This window comes from Herpailurus yagouaroundi, unplaced genomic scaffold (assembly GCF_014898765.1).
Source record: "Herpailurus yagouaroundi ecotype Mexico unplaced genomic scaffold, PumYag 213, whole genome shotgun sequence".
NCBI classification, from domain to species: Eukaryota; Metazoa; Chordata; class Mammalia; order Carnivora; family Felidae; genus Herpailurus; species Herpailurus yagouaroundi.
The window spans coordinates 9,992,901-10,010,073 of NW_024412444.1; the positions used below are offsets into that span (position 1 = coordinate 9,992,901).

At 37.4% G+C, this 17,173-nt stretch overlaps 1 protein-coding gene across 13 annotated transcripts in view; it reads left to right on the plus strand.

Annotated features, from left to right (window-relative positions):
• The window catches only part of CFAP20DC (CFAP20 domain containing), a 238,572-nt gene that overhangs the window by 149,228 nt on the left and 72,171 nt on the right, over nt 1-17,173 (plus strand). For 11 of the 13 annotated variants that reach the window (XM_040454584.1, XM_040454589.1, XM_040454585.1 and 8 more), the window contains 2 exons: nt 1,987-2,318; nt 11,955-12,329. In XM_040454584.1, the coding sequence (XP_040310518.1) occupies nt 1,987-2,318; nt 11,955-12,329 (707 nt within the window). The remainder of the gene's footprint in view (nt 1-1,986; nt 2,319-11,954; nt 12,330-17,173) is intronic. The other 2 variants (XM_040454595.1, XM_040454596.1) reach the window with 1 other exon arrangement.

Here is a 17,173-nt window from a genome sequence, read left to right on the forward strand (position 1 = left end):
GAAAATTGTTTGTAGTTTGTCAGTCTTATTTATGCAATGTTGAAACCTTCATTAAAATGTTAGGCGCAATTAGTGTCTCTAGCATAAATCTGACTGTGTAGAAAAACTAATTAGATGTTTAGGTGATCATTCTTGCATTTATCTTGTTTGCTGCAATATTGTGATTACACAGTAATTTACATATTTTCCTAAGAAAACACACCAAATTATTCATTACAATTGATATGGAAATACTTTGAGGTAAAACTACAAATTCCAAAAAAGCATGTGGCGGTAAGATAATTAGAGTCCGTTTGGTGTAAAAACACTCCTTTGACTTTGACTTTTTGATAGTTAATAATATGTTTGGCAATAGGTCATGCACGTTGTTTAATTGCATAATGAAGATTCCCAGTATCTTTTCCTCCAATTTTCTTTACGGATCCATGTATGTAATGCAACACATTGGGTTTTTTTTTAAATCTTTTTCAACATTTACTTATTAATAAAGCATCTACAGAGTTTACAAAGCATGTGATATGTTCTTAGCACCACGTGAAAGACTTTGCTGTCCCAAAGAGGACAGCCCAGTGAATCTGTTTATTTCACCTGCTCACGGCACACTGACCCAGGAGTCTCCACATCCCCTGTGAATGTGGTCTGATGACATAGATTCAGCCTGCTGTTGGCCATTTACCTACAGAAAATGTGAAAGCCTTGTCCCTTGTAGGTGTTCCCTAAGTGTTTGTTACTCTTTCTATAGGCAAGTTATGTTATATAATGATAGTCCTAAGTTACGCAACCAGCGAATACATTATGCTGAATACAATTTCATTTGTGCCATTAATGTTACTTTTATTAAAGGTCTTTTCTTTGTTTGTTTCCTGATGTAGGCTTTAGAGTTTCAAGTCAGCAAATCTTGGTTACTTTCCTTGTGAAGATAAATGTAGCCAGATTCCAGAGTCAGGATAAAATGACCATGTCCACATTTTGGTTCTGCTGAACCCAGACTTTTGTAAGATTTTCACCATTGACATAATGTAGGAGGGAAAAAAGTAAATTTTAAGGAAAATAGACTAAGTTGAGAAAATGTGACTTTTTCCTGCCATCATTCTAAAGAGAATAAGCATGCTTTTAATGATACTCATTGTAAATATTTGTTCCAATTTGCCTGGATCATAGCTATAAAAATCTACCTCAGTGTTACATAAAAGATTAAACTGTTATACACCTGAAATTAATGTGACGTTGTACATCAACTCTACTTTTTAAAAGATTTTTTAAAGTTTTGATATAAATGTATCTCAGTGGTGTAGTATTCAGTATTTTTAACAAAAACAATGTTGTGCAAAAAGATTTTTGTATGAAAACATTCCCTCCTATAGTTAAACATAAAGAACTTTTTCACCAGCAGAAATCACCAGTCACATTAACAAGTATTTCTGTGGATTTACTATTACTTGAAAAGTCTACTCAGTTTAGTCTATGAATTGCCCCCACTTCAGTCAGTGAAAGGGAAAAGAAAAGCCTGTTAACGTCTTCATGGTTTCCTCTCCTCCATGATTTGTAATCTGAACAATGCCCAGATATTTTATTTAAAGAAACTTGTTAAATGCCCTGCCCTCCTACAGGTAAAAGAAGATATTAGTTACTCAGACGCTTTTAAATTTGGAAGATTTCCTCCCCCCTGGAATATCAAATTGATGAGGCTGTGCTATAAAGAGCTTGCTGCAAGACAGGTGATAATTATTTCAGACTTATAAATTTCCCGGCCAGTACTTCAACTCAGATGGAGAGAAAGTGCAAATGAGTTGCCCATAGCTGTAGGCTCTGATCTATGGGGTTAAATGTTTAGCAGGTTACAGGATGTGGATAGATTGCATTCCTTGACTTCTGCATTATTTAATAAATCTCTGTTTCAACACAAGAAATTTTGAACTAACCACCTGCCTAATATAACACTTCTGGAACACTCCTCTAATTTTTCTCATCTTTTTCAAATGTCAGATGAGTGGATATTTCCTGAAAATGATCACATTTCCCATTTGGCGTCCAGCAGACAGTCTCTCCTTCTAGATGATGACTCCCGCCACGCTTCACACCTGTGGCTAGAAGCCAGCAAGGAAAGTGAACGTGACCAACTGGCAGAGGAAACCCAGGCTGTTCCAAAGGACATTTTCACTTTTTCATCAAGACCGCGATCAGCACCTCATGGAAAAACTCAAACTCTGTCCCCAGAGGGGTGCCCATTTATTTTGGATCTAAAAGAGGATACCAGTGTGACAAGGAGAGACACTGAATCGGAGGATGATTTTTATGGCGGTGACAGCAGCGAAGAGGTAACACTGCTTGATAAGTGCAGTCGTTTTAAAACGCAGTTGTTGCATTAGCTCCAATGAGCGCTAAAACCAGTTGAAATGAAAGAGGAGAAATCAACTGCTATTTATAAAAATGCAGCAGATTGCAGTGTCAGTCAACAGTTGCCTCAGGTTGTTATGGTAACTCTAAATTGCTGCCTTTTTTATTAGCAGTCAGCCAATTTCAATTTTAATTATGGAAACCAGTTTTGGGATTGTTTTTGTTTTTTCGCTTTAATTTTTGCCTCACAGAATGAGAAGTAACACGCAGTTTAGTTGGATGATGGCGAGACCAGTAAGACATTGAGAACACGTTGTTCTGGCTCTCTGGGGGAATCGTGCTGCAGTGGCCAAGCATTCCGAATTGACAGTTTTCTGGCTTCCTTACTCCCCTGCCATCTCTCCACCTTAGACCTATTAGGACTCATTATTTTCCATATGGTCCCAGAATTTCAAGAGTTGTGCCAATTAAAGTCTAGATAATGAATCATGGATTAGTGCTGGGACTTGCCTTACCCAAGGGTTTTCTGTTTGCGGTTATTTAGAATACAAACATATCTTACAAATTGGTAAATTCACATAAAGTTTAAAAAAAAAAAACTCGTTATAAACCAAATGGAAAGTAGTTCTGAAACATTTGCTTAAAACTTAATCCAGTAACTCTTTTTCCCCATATAAAATGAATTTATTTGTGAAGTTCCTTTAGTTTTGTGCTCTAATGATAGGCATTCATATTTTCTGTGAAAAATAATTATCTTAAAAGCAGATTACAGTCAAGTTATGGTTTAGAGAAATTATACAAATCATTTCTATATTAAAGTTATATAATAATTATTATATCTAATAAATTATATAATAAATGTATTTATAAGTATAAATAGATTATATGTAATACAATGCTTATATAATTATAATTAGAAAAAATTTTTGTGTATGCTTGCAAAAAAATTTTTTTTTCAAGTTATAACTCAAGGATCCCCATTCGTACAGTAGCATGCAGGTTAGGTACAGAGCTCCTACCTTCAGAGCCAGTTGAGAATGTGATGAGAGTATTCAGGCAGTAATTATGGTGTTTTGCAACTTTTAATGAGTTTCCATAGCAAAGTGCATGGGGGAATCCTTTTTCTATAATATGTGCTTCTGAGTGTGGTGAAACCATTAGTCCTACCAAACAAACCTACTATAAATCCCTTTTTGCATAAATAGTATATTTGATGCCAGGGTATCAAATTGTGCTCAGGACGTCTCTGTCCCTCTCACCCTGAATAACGTTAAGGTATAAAAATTATAAAATAGAGATTTGCCTTCAGCATCTAGTATCTCCTCCATCCCAGCTGTCAATTCTTCTGCGGTCTTAATTGGCTAGTCTGATAAGTTAATTAATATCATTTCATTAACACGATAGCCCATCCTTTTCCCTTGTGCACAGCACCATCTTTCTTACCTAAACCAAAAGAATTCCTGTAATGGTGGAAATTTCATGGCAGGTGGGAATTATTAGTTCCTTCCCTGGAAAACTTTGAGAGAAGTTTTATGGGAAACTGCCCTTTAAATATCACGACATGAGGAACTTACCTCTTCTGTCTGTACGAAGGAAAAGTCTTGACAAGAAGCAATAGAGCTTCATGGGAAAATGAATACTAGTTCTGAATATTTTAACTTGTTATCACTTTATGTGCTTTCTTTTGCTATTAGCTACTCCTTACATTTTTCATTGTTTATTATGCAGACATATGCTAATTACCAACTATACAAAATCGAAAATAAATGTATCATGCATTACCCAAGCTCTGAGAGGCATAGCTATCTGGTCACCCCTGTGCCATGACCATCAAAATGACCAGTAGCATACGGCTAGAGCCTATACTCAGACCATCTCATTGCTAACACTGGTCCTGGCCCACCTTTAGTGGGAGCCTGCTAACAGTGGCAGCCAGAGAGAAGGGCAGAAGCCTTGTCATATTATACAGGCTTTAGGGTTTGTTGTTAGAGGCAAGAACAAGACACAAACTAAAATAGAAAACATGACCAACAAAAATGTCGGGTTGTATTTAAATGAGTTCTAGAATTTGTGATGATCCCTTCTTTATCAAATTGTTTGGGGCTTTTTTGGTCATTTCTTTTTCTGTAGGATTACTTCTCCCATTTATTAATTGTGTAAGTCAATGGGAAATTGGATTACATATTTCAAATGTTTATTTACATATAGTCTTTGAAGAAGAATCAGTTCGGTTAATTTAGGCATCCTTACTATATTAGTTGCATTATTTGAGAACGTTATATCCTTAGAGTAACATAATTATACTTAAGGAAAACAATGTTATGTTATAAATAACGGTGGAAAAATGAGTATAATTACATTACTTACTATGCTTTAGGTTTGTAACTTGTAGTTAAAAGACTTTATTTGATGGTAGACCATTGAGTATTTTTAAAGGGAAATTAGGTATATTCAGTAGTATGTAAACTAAGCAAAATCAAATCGTGTTATTATGATAGCTAGAGGGAAAGTACACATACAATAGTAAAGGCTAATTAAAATAAGCTTTCAGTGATATATTGATTTTGTAATTTAAGTGCCTATTCATTAATTCACATCTGAGATCTTCATTAGTGTGAGATCCTCAAAATTATAAGTTTTCTTTTTTTGCATATGCTCTTGTCTTTGCTGTACTATATATTTTATTCCCTAGGCAGCCATGTATGCTAATATTCCTGATACTCAATTAATTTTGAGTTTGTACTTCTTATTTGAAAAGCACACTATGGAAATATATAGCTATAAAATCAAGACTACTGTGTAAAGTGAATTATCCTTGAAAGCTCCTTTCACACTATTGCAGCATATGAAAGGAAAAAAAAGCCTGTTACTGTTATCATCTCTACATTGTATTTTATGCCATTATTCCCAACGTGGCTTTGAGTATACGCCTGGTTTACAACTTGAGATAGTTAGCTTTATATTAATATTTTATTACTCCCCTAACTTAATTTTTCATTTGGAAATACCATCATTTTTTCCCCCAAAACTCTGGCTGTGTATCACACACTAAAGTAGATACTTGCAAGGCCAGGTAATTTGTCCTGTATCACAATCCAAATTGGAACATTAAGCCAAAAAATTATCCATAGTTGGACATGAATTATGTAGACTGACTACTTAGAGAATTCAAATTAGCGGAAGCTTCCAGATCTTCTCCCCATCTAACTCCGTAGAGGGCTGCAGAGGACAAATTCACCAACAACGGCGTAAAAGGACCCTTTTAGTCCTCCCTCTCAGCTTTCCCATTATTTTTGCTTTCAAGGTACTTTTTTGTTAACAAGCTGTTTCGTTGTATTTTTTTCCTGATAGTTTAGATTTCTGAGTTCGTCTACAAAACATTCACCCCTGTGCACTTAACTAATGAATTTGAATTACTTTCTCACACACACGTACATACACAAAATAGAAAGAATATTTACTCCATTTGAGGCTGCTTATATTTCTGTGTAGCCTTTAAAAACTTTTAAATGTCAATGTATGTGTTGGGAAAAAATGGAAGGCTTCTATTTTGAATATATGGCCTTGCATTTTTATTCCTGTATATTATGAATTACAACATAACATATTCTGTAAACCTACCAGGCAAATTTAATAGTTAATTTTCATGAGAAACTTTTTAAGGCTGTTCACATCTATATGTCTTTACTATTATCTTTAGAATTTTTTTTTAACATTTATTCACCTTTGAGAGACTGAGAGACAGAGAGACAGAGCACAAGCAGGGGGTGGTGGGGGCCAGAGAGAGAGAGGGAGACACAGAATCCAAAGCAGGTTCCAAGCTCTGAGCTGTCAGCACAGAGCCCGATGCAGGGCTCAAACTCATGAACAGAGAAATCGTGACCTGAGCTGAAGTCAGACGCTTACCTGACTGAGCCACCCAGGAGCCCCTATATGTCTTTATTATTATCTTTTGAAGCTCTCTTCTTCTCTGCAGAAGTCACAGGCCCCTTGGTTCTTGTGACTTGGTTCTTCATTTTTGTAGGCAAGTAAAAACATTATAAAACTCTTGTCTGCTTAGAATATCATTATGCCACTTTTGCTAAAAGATAAACATCTTGCAGGTAAATATTTGATTGTGGATAGAGTTTCCACAAGAAATCTTTAAATTGTTATCAGCTAAAAGAGCATGAAGTCTTAACTTATAGAAAAATATGTTTCTGTCTTAAACAATTAAAGGAGTCTCATCATTTTCCCCAAATATTCACATGATGGTGTTTGCCCATCCCGTAGAGTCCTTCTAACTTCTGCTATGATTTGTCTGTGAAGCATCATTGGCTATAGGTAAACATATTTACAAAAATAATTTGCCCAACCCCTTTTAATATCAAGCATGTTGCAGATTAATTACCTGTTAGAAACACTTACATCTTCTTTTCGTTTTACTTCCTTATAAACTAGTTAGTAAAATGCATTATAAGTTACCACTATCAGTTATCTTTGCCACCCAGAGAGAACTGTATTACTTTAATGGTTTCCTGTAAAATTCAAGAGGTGGAAGTAAAAATACTTCTTGGGGATGGTTGTTACTGAAGACCTTTAAGATACATTTGAGTGGTCAATCTTATTATCATCAAAGAAGATAATAATCTTTTTCTAAGATTTTATTTATTTTTATTTGAGAGAGAGAGAGAGAGAGCACGAGTGGGGATGAGGGGCAGAGGAGAGAAAGACCGAGGGGGAGGGGACAGAGAGAGAGAGAGAGAGGATCGCAGGCAGGCTCCACACTCAGCATGGAGCCTAATGAGGGTCTCAATTCCACAGCCTTGGGATCACAACCTAAGCCGAAACCCAAGAGTGGGATACTCAACCAATTGAGCCACCCAGGTGCCCCTTAAGATTTTTTAAAATCTTTATTTATTTATTTATTTTGAGAGAGAGAGAGAGAGAGAGAGAGAGAGAGAGAGGTAGCAGCAGAGATAGAGGAGAGAGAGAATCCCAAGGAGGCTCCATGCTGTCAGAGCAAAGCCTGACATGGGGCTCCATCCCACGAACTGTGGGAACTTGACCTGCACAGAAATCAAGAGTGGGACACTTAACTGACTGAGCCATCCAGGTGCCCCAAGATTTTAGTTTTAAGTAATCTCTGCATGCAACGTGTGGCTCGAACTCATGACCCTGAGACCAAGAGTCACATGCTCCTCCCACTCAGCCAGCCAGGTGCCCCAAGAAGAAATTATTTTCCTCACTCTGTTATGACTCATGTCTTTAACTGTATCTATGTAAATAATTGTGCTCTTTAGGTGACAATGGAAATATATACCTATATCATCTCTATTGGCTGATAGCGCTAATGTCCCAACTAAAAGATGCTGTCAGTTCATACATTTAGTCACTAAAACATTGGACAAAAGTAAAAACTCCTGCTGACTCCACCTCAATTACAAATTCAGAACTGCCATCAAAGGTGTGTTTGGAATATTGCAGACGTGTTTTTTTATAGAACTTTTTTTTTAATTTTATTTATTTTTTTTTAACGTTTATTTATTTTTGGGACAGAGAGAGAGAGAGCATGAAAGGGGGAGGGGCAGAGAGAGAGGGAGACACAGAATCGGAAACAGGCTCCAAGCTCCGAGCCATCAGCCCAGAGCCTGACGCGGGGCTCGAACTCACGGACCGCGAGATCGTGACCTGGCTGAAGTCGGACGCTTAACCGACTGCGCCACCCAGGCGCCCCTATAGAACTTTTAAAAATGTTATAGAAGACGTTTTTTCACTGTGGGCTGAATTAAAAAATCAATTGAAATATAAATAAATATGATCATCCACTTTCACAAAGGCTAAAACAGAGTTCCATCCTGACTCACTCAACATTAAAGTTTTGATACAAAGAGCCTGGGTCCCATCTGCTCCAAGTAGGTGGCCCTCAAGAGTCATTAAAATTATCTTTTTAAAATTACAGCTCAGCAAGAACAATCCATTCTGTGCGTCCAGAAATTATTGTCCAAATGCCCATCTGCATGTCCTTTTAAGAAACATAGTTCAGCAGAGGAAGTGCTGGGTCCTTGGGGAAATCATTCTCATCTTCAGCGTACATATGCTGTGCTACAGTTAATCAGGCAAACTCTATTGATGTTCCCAGCACTGGGGCGTGATTGAATATTTAACAAACAAATGCCTCTGAGCCCAGAAGACAAACAGTTCAAGAGATTTGGGACTTTTAAAAAAAATATATTAAGTTAAATCAAAGGCATTTTGTATTTGTTCTTCTGAGAAACAGATGAACAGATGATTGGAATGTGAAAATGGCATGGCAATTTCTTTACCACTCTGACAAATTATATTCAATTGCTGTACAGGTTTTCAGTAGCTGAGTGATAAACCAAAGGGGAAAGAGTGGTTGTTTTTCAATCAGGTCGTAGTAAGCTAACTTCTAATGCATATAACAAATGCATATGTTATATAAGAAAAAATTAATCAAACAGCATGTCAAGCCCAAAGGTATTACATTTACGAAATCAATAAATATCATCTATATGTATATCATCTATTTTAGTAAATCAAAGTGTTGCTAAAGAAAGGAATAGGGTTTTGCCAGTGTACCACTCCTAGAAAATACATTACTACATTTTATTCTCTATTTATTTCCTCCCTAAAAGAGAAGCCGACCCAATTTAAATCAAAGTATTATTCTCCTATATCTCTTCCCTTTCTCGTTTATACTAATTCCCCTTTCAGAATCTGGGGCAAACCAGAATTGGTTCTGGGGCAGCCAAAGTAAGCAAGCCTTTTTCACTCTACCCAGATTCTCCAGTTATTTATCTATTCCATATATTTAAAATAGCATAGAAACAATACCGTGGAAATACAGTACAACCAGGAGAATGCTCACCAGGGAACACGGCTAAATCTGTCCTCCTCGGCCCATCTCCCAACCAGGGCATATCTTAGGAAAAATGTGAGATGAATGTCCATACACAGCTCATCAGTATTTCTGTGTATGTAATCACCGCTCATGCCAAGCAAAAAGAAATAATTTTACACCTGAGTAAACTACTGAGGGGGAAGAAAAGGCTGTACTCTGACCCACCCACAGGTGCAAAAAATAGACTTATTATAATAATTTTATTTTTAAAGTGTTTTTAAAATGATGTAGCAAACATCTAACTTTTGATGCATCCCTCTAAATTCTCATAATAGTACATCTGAAACTTTTGGAATGATATTTACTGCCTTCTACCTTATGAAATTATTACTTTTGTAGGTATCTATCTCTCTGCTTTATGCTTTTTTTGCCTTTAAGACTTTGTGCCTCCCGAGGTCAGTGCCCATGTTCTTACCTGTATATCTTATATGGTGCCTAGAAAATGCCTCCCTCATAGAAGGAGCTTAATAAATATTTTATTGCAAAAGCTCCTAACTTCTGCCCATGTCATATACAAAATGGAATCCCAGAGTGATCCAAAGATTGTGGCCCAAAGATGCATAATTATACCTTCTGTGCTTAACCAACCTATTTTTAAGGCCAATCTGTTTTAAATAGATGGTACATGTTTTTATTATTGAAATATGATGGAAATGAATTAGTAGAGGGTCTTTTGTTCAAAGAAATCCCACTGCCAATTGTATATAACAATTATAGAAAATTAAACAAGAGTTGTTTTTTTAATTTTTTTTAACATTTATTTTTAAGAGACAGAGTGTGAGTGGGGGAGGGGCAGAAAGAGAGAGACACAGAACCCAAAGCAGGCTCCAGGCTCTAAGCTATCAGCACAGAGCCCAACAAGGGGCTCAAACCCACCAACTGTGAGATCATGATCTGAGCCAAAGTCAGACGCTCAACCGACTGAGCCACTCAGGTGTCCCTGTTGTTTTTTTTTTTTTTTTTTTTTTAAGTTAGAGAAGAGTTAGCACTATCTAGCAGCGAGACTGAATTAAAATCTGTTCCAGGGTCACCTGGGTGGCTCAGATGGTTGAGTGTGAGACTCTTGATTTCGGCTCAGGTCATGATCCCAGGGTTGGGATCCACACTTCTCTCTCTCTCTCCCTCTGCCCCTCCCCTGCTTAAGCTCTCTCTATATATATATAAAAATTAAAAACAAAAAAAAAAAAAGGTTAAAAAATACCAAATTTGGGGAATAACTAGATGCTTGGTTCTTTGTGGTTACAAATGGAAGAGTAGGGAATAGCTTACTGAAACTGAATGTAAGATACACATTCTAAGACATCAGATAATGTCTTTAAAATGTACTCTGCTTTTATTGATTTTTTTTCTGTCCTCAGTTTATCATTTTAATATCCTTTTATTACATATTTACATGTTTAATATCTATTTATTGCATATTCACATGTTTAAAGTTTACTTTTATTTATTTTGAGAGATAGTGAGTGGGGAAGGGGCAGAGAGAGAGGGAGACAGAATCCCAAGCAGGCTGCACAGCTCAGAGCCCAATGTGGTAAACCCACAAACCATGAGATCATGACCTGAGCCAAAATCAAGAGTCAGAGGCTTAACCAACTGAGCCACCCAGGTGCCCCTACGTATTTAAATACTTAAATAAATAAGACAAATTGGAAAAAAAATACCATGGCACGTATAAGCAATGATTGCACTAGTTTGTTTTTTAAAAAAATTATTTTAAGTTTATTCACTTTTGAGAGAGAGAGACAGAGCGTGAACAGGGACGGGGGGTGGGGGGTGGGGAGTAGACACAGAATACAAAGCAGGCTCCAGGCTCTGAGCTGTCAGCACAGAGCCTGACTCGAGGCTCGAACCCATGAACAGTGAGATCATGACCTGAGCGTAAGTCAGACGCTTAACCGACTGAGCCACCCAGGTGCCCCTGCACTAGTTTGTTTTTAAATTTCTTATTTTATAGCAGAAAAATCTACCAAATGAAATAGCCCTGAATTTCTCATTTCCATTATTTATTTTCACAGCCATTGATTTTATGTTTGCAGTTCCTTCTTTCTCAGATTTAAAATTTTTAATTTTTGCTTTCCCAGGGATAACCCCAGAACTACATACTTGTAAATTTCATGTTGCTTTCCTTTTTAGCTTTCCAAATAATTGTATTTAATGATGCTCATGTCTTATGGAAAAAAATAACTATAATTGAAATTTTCATGTAAGAAAAATATTTCACAAAACATGTTTATTACCTGTTGCTCTTGAAGAATAAAACTTCTCTACAATAGTGTAAGAAAAAGGTACTTTGATAGACCAATTTGTTTTTAGAGTAACATTTCCCTGCCTAAATAAGCTAAATTAAGTTCTAGCTCTTTCTCTTCCCATGGACTTAGCTTATTAGGAAGTCAAAGTATATAATTCTAAAGTAACTTCCTATGGATCCTCTTCTTTCACATGCTTTCTTGAAATGACTGTAATTTTGGTGACTACTTCCTATATGCCTTATCAAGACCAGATACCATCTAGCAGAGTATCTTAGCAAATGATTTATACCTATTTGCATTGCATTGCTGTTTTTAGTTACTTATATTTTTAATGCAAAATAAAATAGGATAGCTATACTTTTGCCTTTGTTCAGAGAATAAGTGAACTTATTAAAAACTGTTCTCACTAACTTCTTCACCATAAATTTTGGCTCAAAATAGTTTCACTTTGTTCCCCTACGTAGGGTAACTACAGTATCCAGGGTTCCTTGGGCCCAACAACTAGCCCTTCAGGGTTAACTCAGTTAACAGTAGAGAGCACGCGGGGGACGGCTACAAGGCGGACAGATACAGGACCTCTAAAAAGTGTCTACGCAGAAGCAAGAGCAGCAGAAAGCCAGAATTCCTTGGCGAAGCAGATAGATAGAAAAGACTTTCAAACGAGTTTGGTGCCTACACCATGCCGTTCTCCCCCCAGAAGAAGTGAATCCTCTCAGAAAACTCCAGATGCTGTTATCAAAGCAAAGGACCTACCAGCCCATCAAGTACCAACTTCAATAAACAAAACGTCCCTAAAGGAAATCTCGGGAGAAAAGCTGAGACCGATTCCTGAAGTAGCTGTAAGTGGTTTCGCTCTGGTCTGCAGAGGCCGGCAGCACATCCTGCTGTGTTTCTGTTCTGTTCCATTTTGCGCACATTTTCAGCAGTACCTATTTTTCATCATTTGGGTGATCAGTAATGTATTTGCCTTCGTATTGGGATGTGTTGTAGCTCAGTAGCAGCAGCTGTTAAAAGAGTATATTGCACATCCCAGTGATAATAGAATGCCTCTTGTTTTTAATGAGAAAGATAATTATCATCATAGTTATTTTTTTATTTCCCAGTTACTTCTCATAATTTTAGTTATCACTGCCTGCAAATTACAAACGAAGATCTTATTTTTTGAGCCAAAGGCTTGCCAGTAAAATTGACAGATTTTCGATAACAATCTACATTAGGAGCCATAAAAACATCATTATTCTATTCACTTTCTGGTCTCTTTGCAGCAGTTCCCCCAAATAATAAATGGCATGAGTGAAGGTTAACCATAGAGTAGTGTCATTGAAGAAATCCCTAGGCTAGTTTGGTGGCTATATTCATGTCCATCAGATTGATTTTCTTCCTTCCTATGTTAGTACTTTTCTTCCTTCAACCCCCCCAGAGCTGCACTTAGAAACCAGAGAACAAATGAAGCTCTGCAGAACAAATGAACTTATATTCCATCTTTTTAAGGTTATTTCTTTATTTTGAGAGAGATAGAGCACACGAGCAGGGGAGAGGCAGAGAAAATCCCAAGCAGGCTCTGCACAGCCAGGCAGAACCCGATGTGCAGCTTGAACCCTTGGACCGTGAGATCATGACCTGAACTGAAGTCAAGAGCCAGATGCTTAACCCACCGAGCCACCCAAGCACCCCAGTATTTCAATTTGTTTAAACATTAAAGGTTTGGGGCGCCTGGGTGGCGCAGTCGGTTAAGCGTCTGACTTCAGCCAGGTCACAATCTCGTGGTCCGTGAGTTCGAGCCCCGCTTTGGGCTCTGGGCTGATGGCTCAGAACCTGGAGCCTGTTTCTGATTCTGTGTCTCCCTCTCTCTCTGCCCCTCCCCCGTTCATGCTCTGTCTCTCTCTGTCCCAAAAAAATAAATAAACGTTAAAAAAAATTTTTTTTTTAAAAACATTAAAGGTTTACTCTATTTGTCATATCCTGAGTATTCTGTATGTGTTATACTGTAAAGCTTTGGCTCAATTATGTTCTAAGCAATTTAGGGTGGACTATTCGCTCACACAAGGAACACACACGTACATCATCATTAACAAAATAGAAAAAGCTAATATTTCTTAGCATTGACCATGCCAGCCCCTTTTTCGTGAAGTATTTAATCCTCACAATGACCGGAGAGGTGGAGACCTTCATCCTCGTTTTCCAGATGAAGAAACCGAAGTTCAGAATGGTTATGCACTGTGTTCAAGGACAGCAGCTAGTTAGTTGAGGAGTTAGAACTTGAAGCTGAGTCCAGAAATGCTGCCTGTGTCCACCACTCTGGGCCACATAAATACATGCTGACTCTTCTCTAAATGGTGGCCACTCCTCAAGAAAGATCCAGATAAAACTGGAATGTGCGTTCCTCTTATTTCCCACATTTGTATGCATGTGTGTACGCGTGCACACAAGAAAGTAGTAAATCACCTAACATAATGAAAATGGATTTGTTTTATGGTGGTTTAGGATAAAAGTTGTCAGGATTATTTTTGCATGTTTCTCATTTTTTTTTAAAATAGTTCCAAAACAAATGTTCTACCTAACTGTAATTTTTTTTTCTTTGGTGTGCTAACAAGTGGAATACAGCTAATAAACTAACCTGACAGATTTATTCTACAATGGTGCTCCACTTGGCTGGGCTGCCAAAAACCAGAGCCAAAGCAAGTCTTGAAGAAGTCTTCCAGTCCATTTTCCCCTAATCTTTTTGCCACCATGCTTCTACTAGGTAAAATCTGTCATCGTAATATAGCCAAAAGATTGTTTATTTTTTATATTTCCATCTTTCTGTGGAAATAAAACCAGAGCACAAAAAGCACCTTGGGAGCTGGAGGCACAAATGGACTTTAAGTAGCTGGCCACTCAGCCAAGTCCACTGCCTGAAAAATAGCGCTCTAAGATAATGCCAGGGAATAATGAAAGGTTGGAGAGAGAGTAAGGCACTTTCCTTACCCGTCCTGTTAATTTAAGAGGCTTTTAGGAAAAGCCAGTATGCAGACACCATTTGGGTTGTCTCAAGAGACTCTTCTCACAGCTGCTCACTGCCAATTACAAAGCACAAACCTGACACATGTCCCTTCTGCATGGGAGCCCTCTGTGCAGCGTTCCATTTTTTATTATTCCATTTTACAGCTAAGGAGACTGACAGAGTACTCCCTTCAAGAGGATCAAAGAGGGAAGGAGCTTCATCTTTTGTTGAGGGGATCAAGGCACAAAGGCACTGCTTACCATTTGTGCAGAGAGGTTTGACCTCCGTGTCAAAATTCAGGTTAATAAAATGTGATCTCTACAACCCACATGATCACTGCAATCTGCGGCTCACATTTGTGAATGTGGTAACCTCAATTTAATAGGGTGTAAAATTATTGAAGGCATAGGCACCTTGCCCCATTTCAGGGTGAATTTACGATGGGAATCGAGTGTTCTTCCAGTGTTCTTCCTTTAAAAAGGAAATTCATGGTCATAGTGAAAGGGTGCTAATACCCGACGTTCTCTCCACTTAATAGCTGCAGCAAAGAATCTGTGAAAGCAAGTTTCCTCAAGAGCGCTGTGTGTTGCTAACTCTGCGAAAGGATTTTTTCCCCAGGTCCCAGAAAACCATGGTGGTGACTTTTGTTTTAATAATTCACTCAATTTACCTCACACAATACAAAATTCAGCCTTTTTTAGTGCATTCACAGAGTTATGCAACCATGACCACTAATCCTAGATCACTATTATCACCCCAAAAGAAACTCTGTGCCCATTAATAGTCATTCCCCATTGCCTGCTTCCCCCAAACTCCCAGAAACCATTAATTTATTTCCTGTCTCTATGGATTTTCCTGTTCTGGACATTTCCTATAAAGGAAATCAGACACAGTGTGCCCTTTTGTGTCTGACTTCTTTGATTTAGCATGATGTTCTCAAGTTCTTTCTATGTTGTAGCTTTCCATTTCTTTTTATGTCTGAATAATAATCCATTATGTGAGTGTGCCATATTTGCTTATTCATCTATCAGTTGATAGTTGGTTGTTTCCACTCTTTGGCTATAATGAAAGATGCTGCTATGAACATTCATATGCACATTTTTGTGTGGACATATGTTTTCAGTCCTCCTGGGTGTATACCTAGGAGTGGAATTGCCAGGTCATATGGAACTTTACATTTAACTTTTGAGAAACTGCCAAACTGTTTCCCTAAGCAGCTGTACCATATTACATTCCCACCAGCAAAGCAAGGTTGGGGGATTTCTCCACATCTCAGTCAACACTCGTTATTGTCTGCCTTTTTCATTTCAGCCATCCTAGTGTGTAAAGTAGCATCTCCTTATGGTTTGGGTTTGCTTTTCCCTAATGACTAAAGCTGTTGAGCATCTTTTTGTACACTTATCAGCCCATTTGTATATCTCCTTTGGAAAAACACCTATTCAGACCTTTGGCCTATTTTTTCATTGGATTATTTGTCTTTTTAGTATCTAGGTCTTAGAGTTTGGATACAGTTTCTTAGATACATGATACGCAAGTATACTCTCCCATTCTGTAACTTGTCTTTTCATTTCTTTGGCTATCTTTTGAAGCAATAGAAGTTTTTTCATTTTGGTGAAGTCTAGCTTATTTATTTCTTCTGTTGCTTATGCTTTTGTGTCATATCTAAGAATGGCTGCCTGATCCGAGATCACAGAGTTTATTCCTATCATTTCTTCTAAGAATTCTATAGTTTAACTTTTTAAAATTTTTTTTCTTTTATGTTTTATTTCTTTTTGAGAGACAGAGAGAGACAGAGCATGAGCAGAGGAGGGGCAGAGAGTAAGAAACACACAGAATCCAAAGCAGGCTCCAGGCTCTGAGCTGTCAGTACAGAGGCCAGAGCGGGGCTCGAACTCCCGAACTGCAAGATCATGACCTGAGCTAAAGTCGATGCTTAACAGACTGAGCCACTCAAGCGCCCCAGAATTTTATAGTTTAACTCTTAAATTTTGTGCTATGATCCAGTTCTGGCTGATTTCTGTCTATAGTGGGAATAGAGGTACAACTACATTTTTTTGCCTGTGGATATTCACTTGTGCCAGCACTGTCAGTTGAAAGACTGTCTTTTCCCATTGAATTGTCTGTCACCCTTTTTGAAAATCAGTTGACCATGCATGTAAAAGTTTGTTTCCGACTTCTCAGTTCTACTCTGTTTATCTATATGTCTATCTCTGTGCAGTACCACACTGTCTTGATTCCTAGTTTTATAGTAGGCTTTGAAATCAGGAAGTGTGACCCCTTCAACTTTGGGCTTCCTTTTCTGGATTCTTTTTGCATTTCCATAGGAATTTGAGGATCAACCTGTCAATTTCTGAAAAAAAAAAAAAAGGCAACTAGTATTGCATTGAATCTTTAAATCGATTTGGGGAATATCTTAACATCTTAACAATATTAAGCCTTCCAATCCATGGATATCTTTCTGTTTGTTTCTTTAATTTCTTTCAGCAATGTTTTATAATTTTCAGCACACAGGTCCTGCACTTCTGTTGTTAAATTTATTCCTAAGTAAATTTTTTGATGCTGTTGTGAATAGAATTATTTCCTTAATTTTATTTTTTATTTGTTCATTGCTAGTGTTCATAGAAATGCAGTTTATTTTTATATTGATTTTTTTATATCTTGCAACCTTGCTGAATGTTAATTAGTTCTAATAGTGTTTTT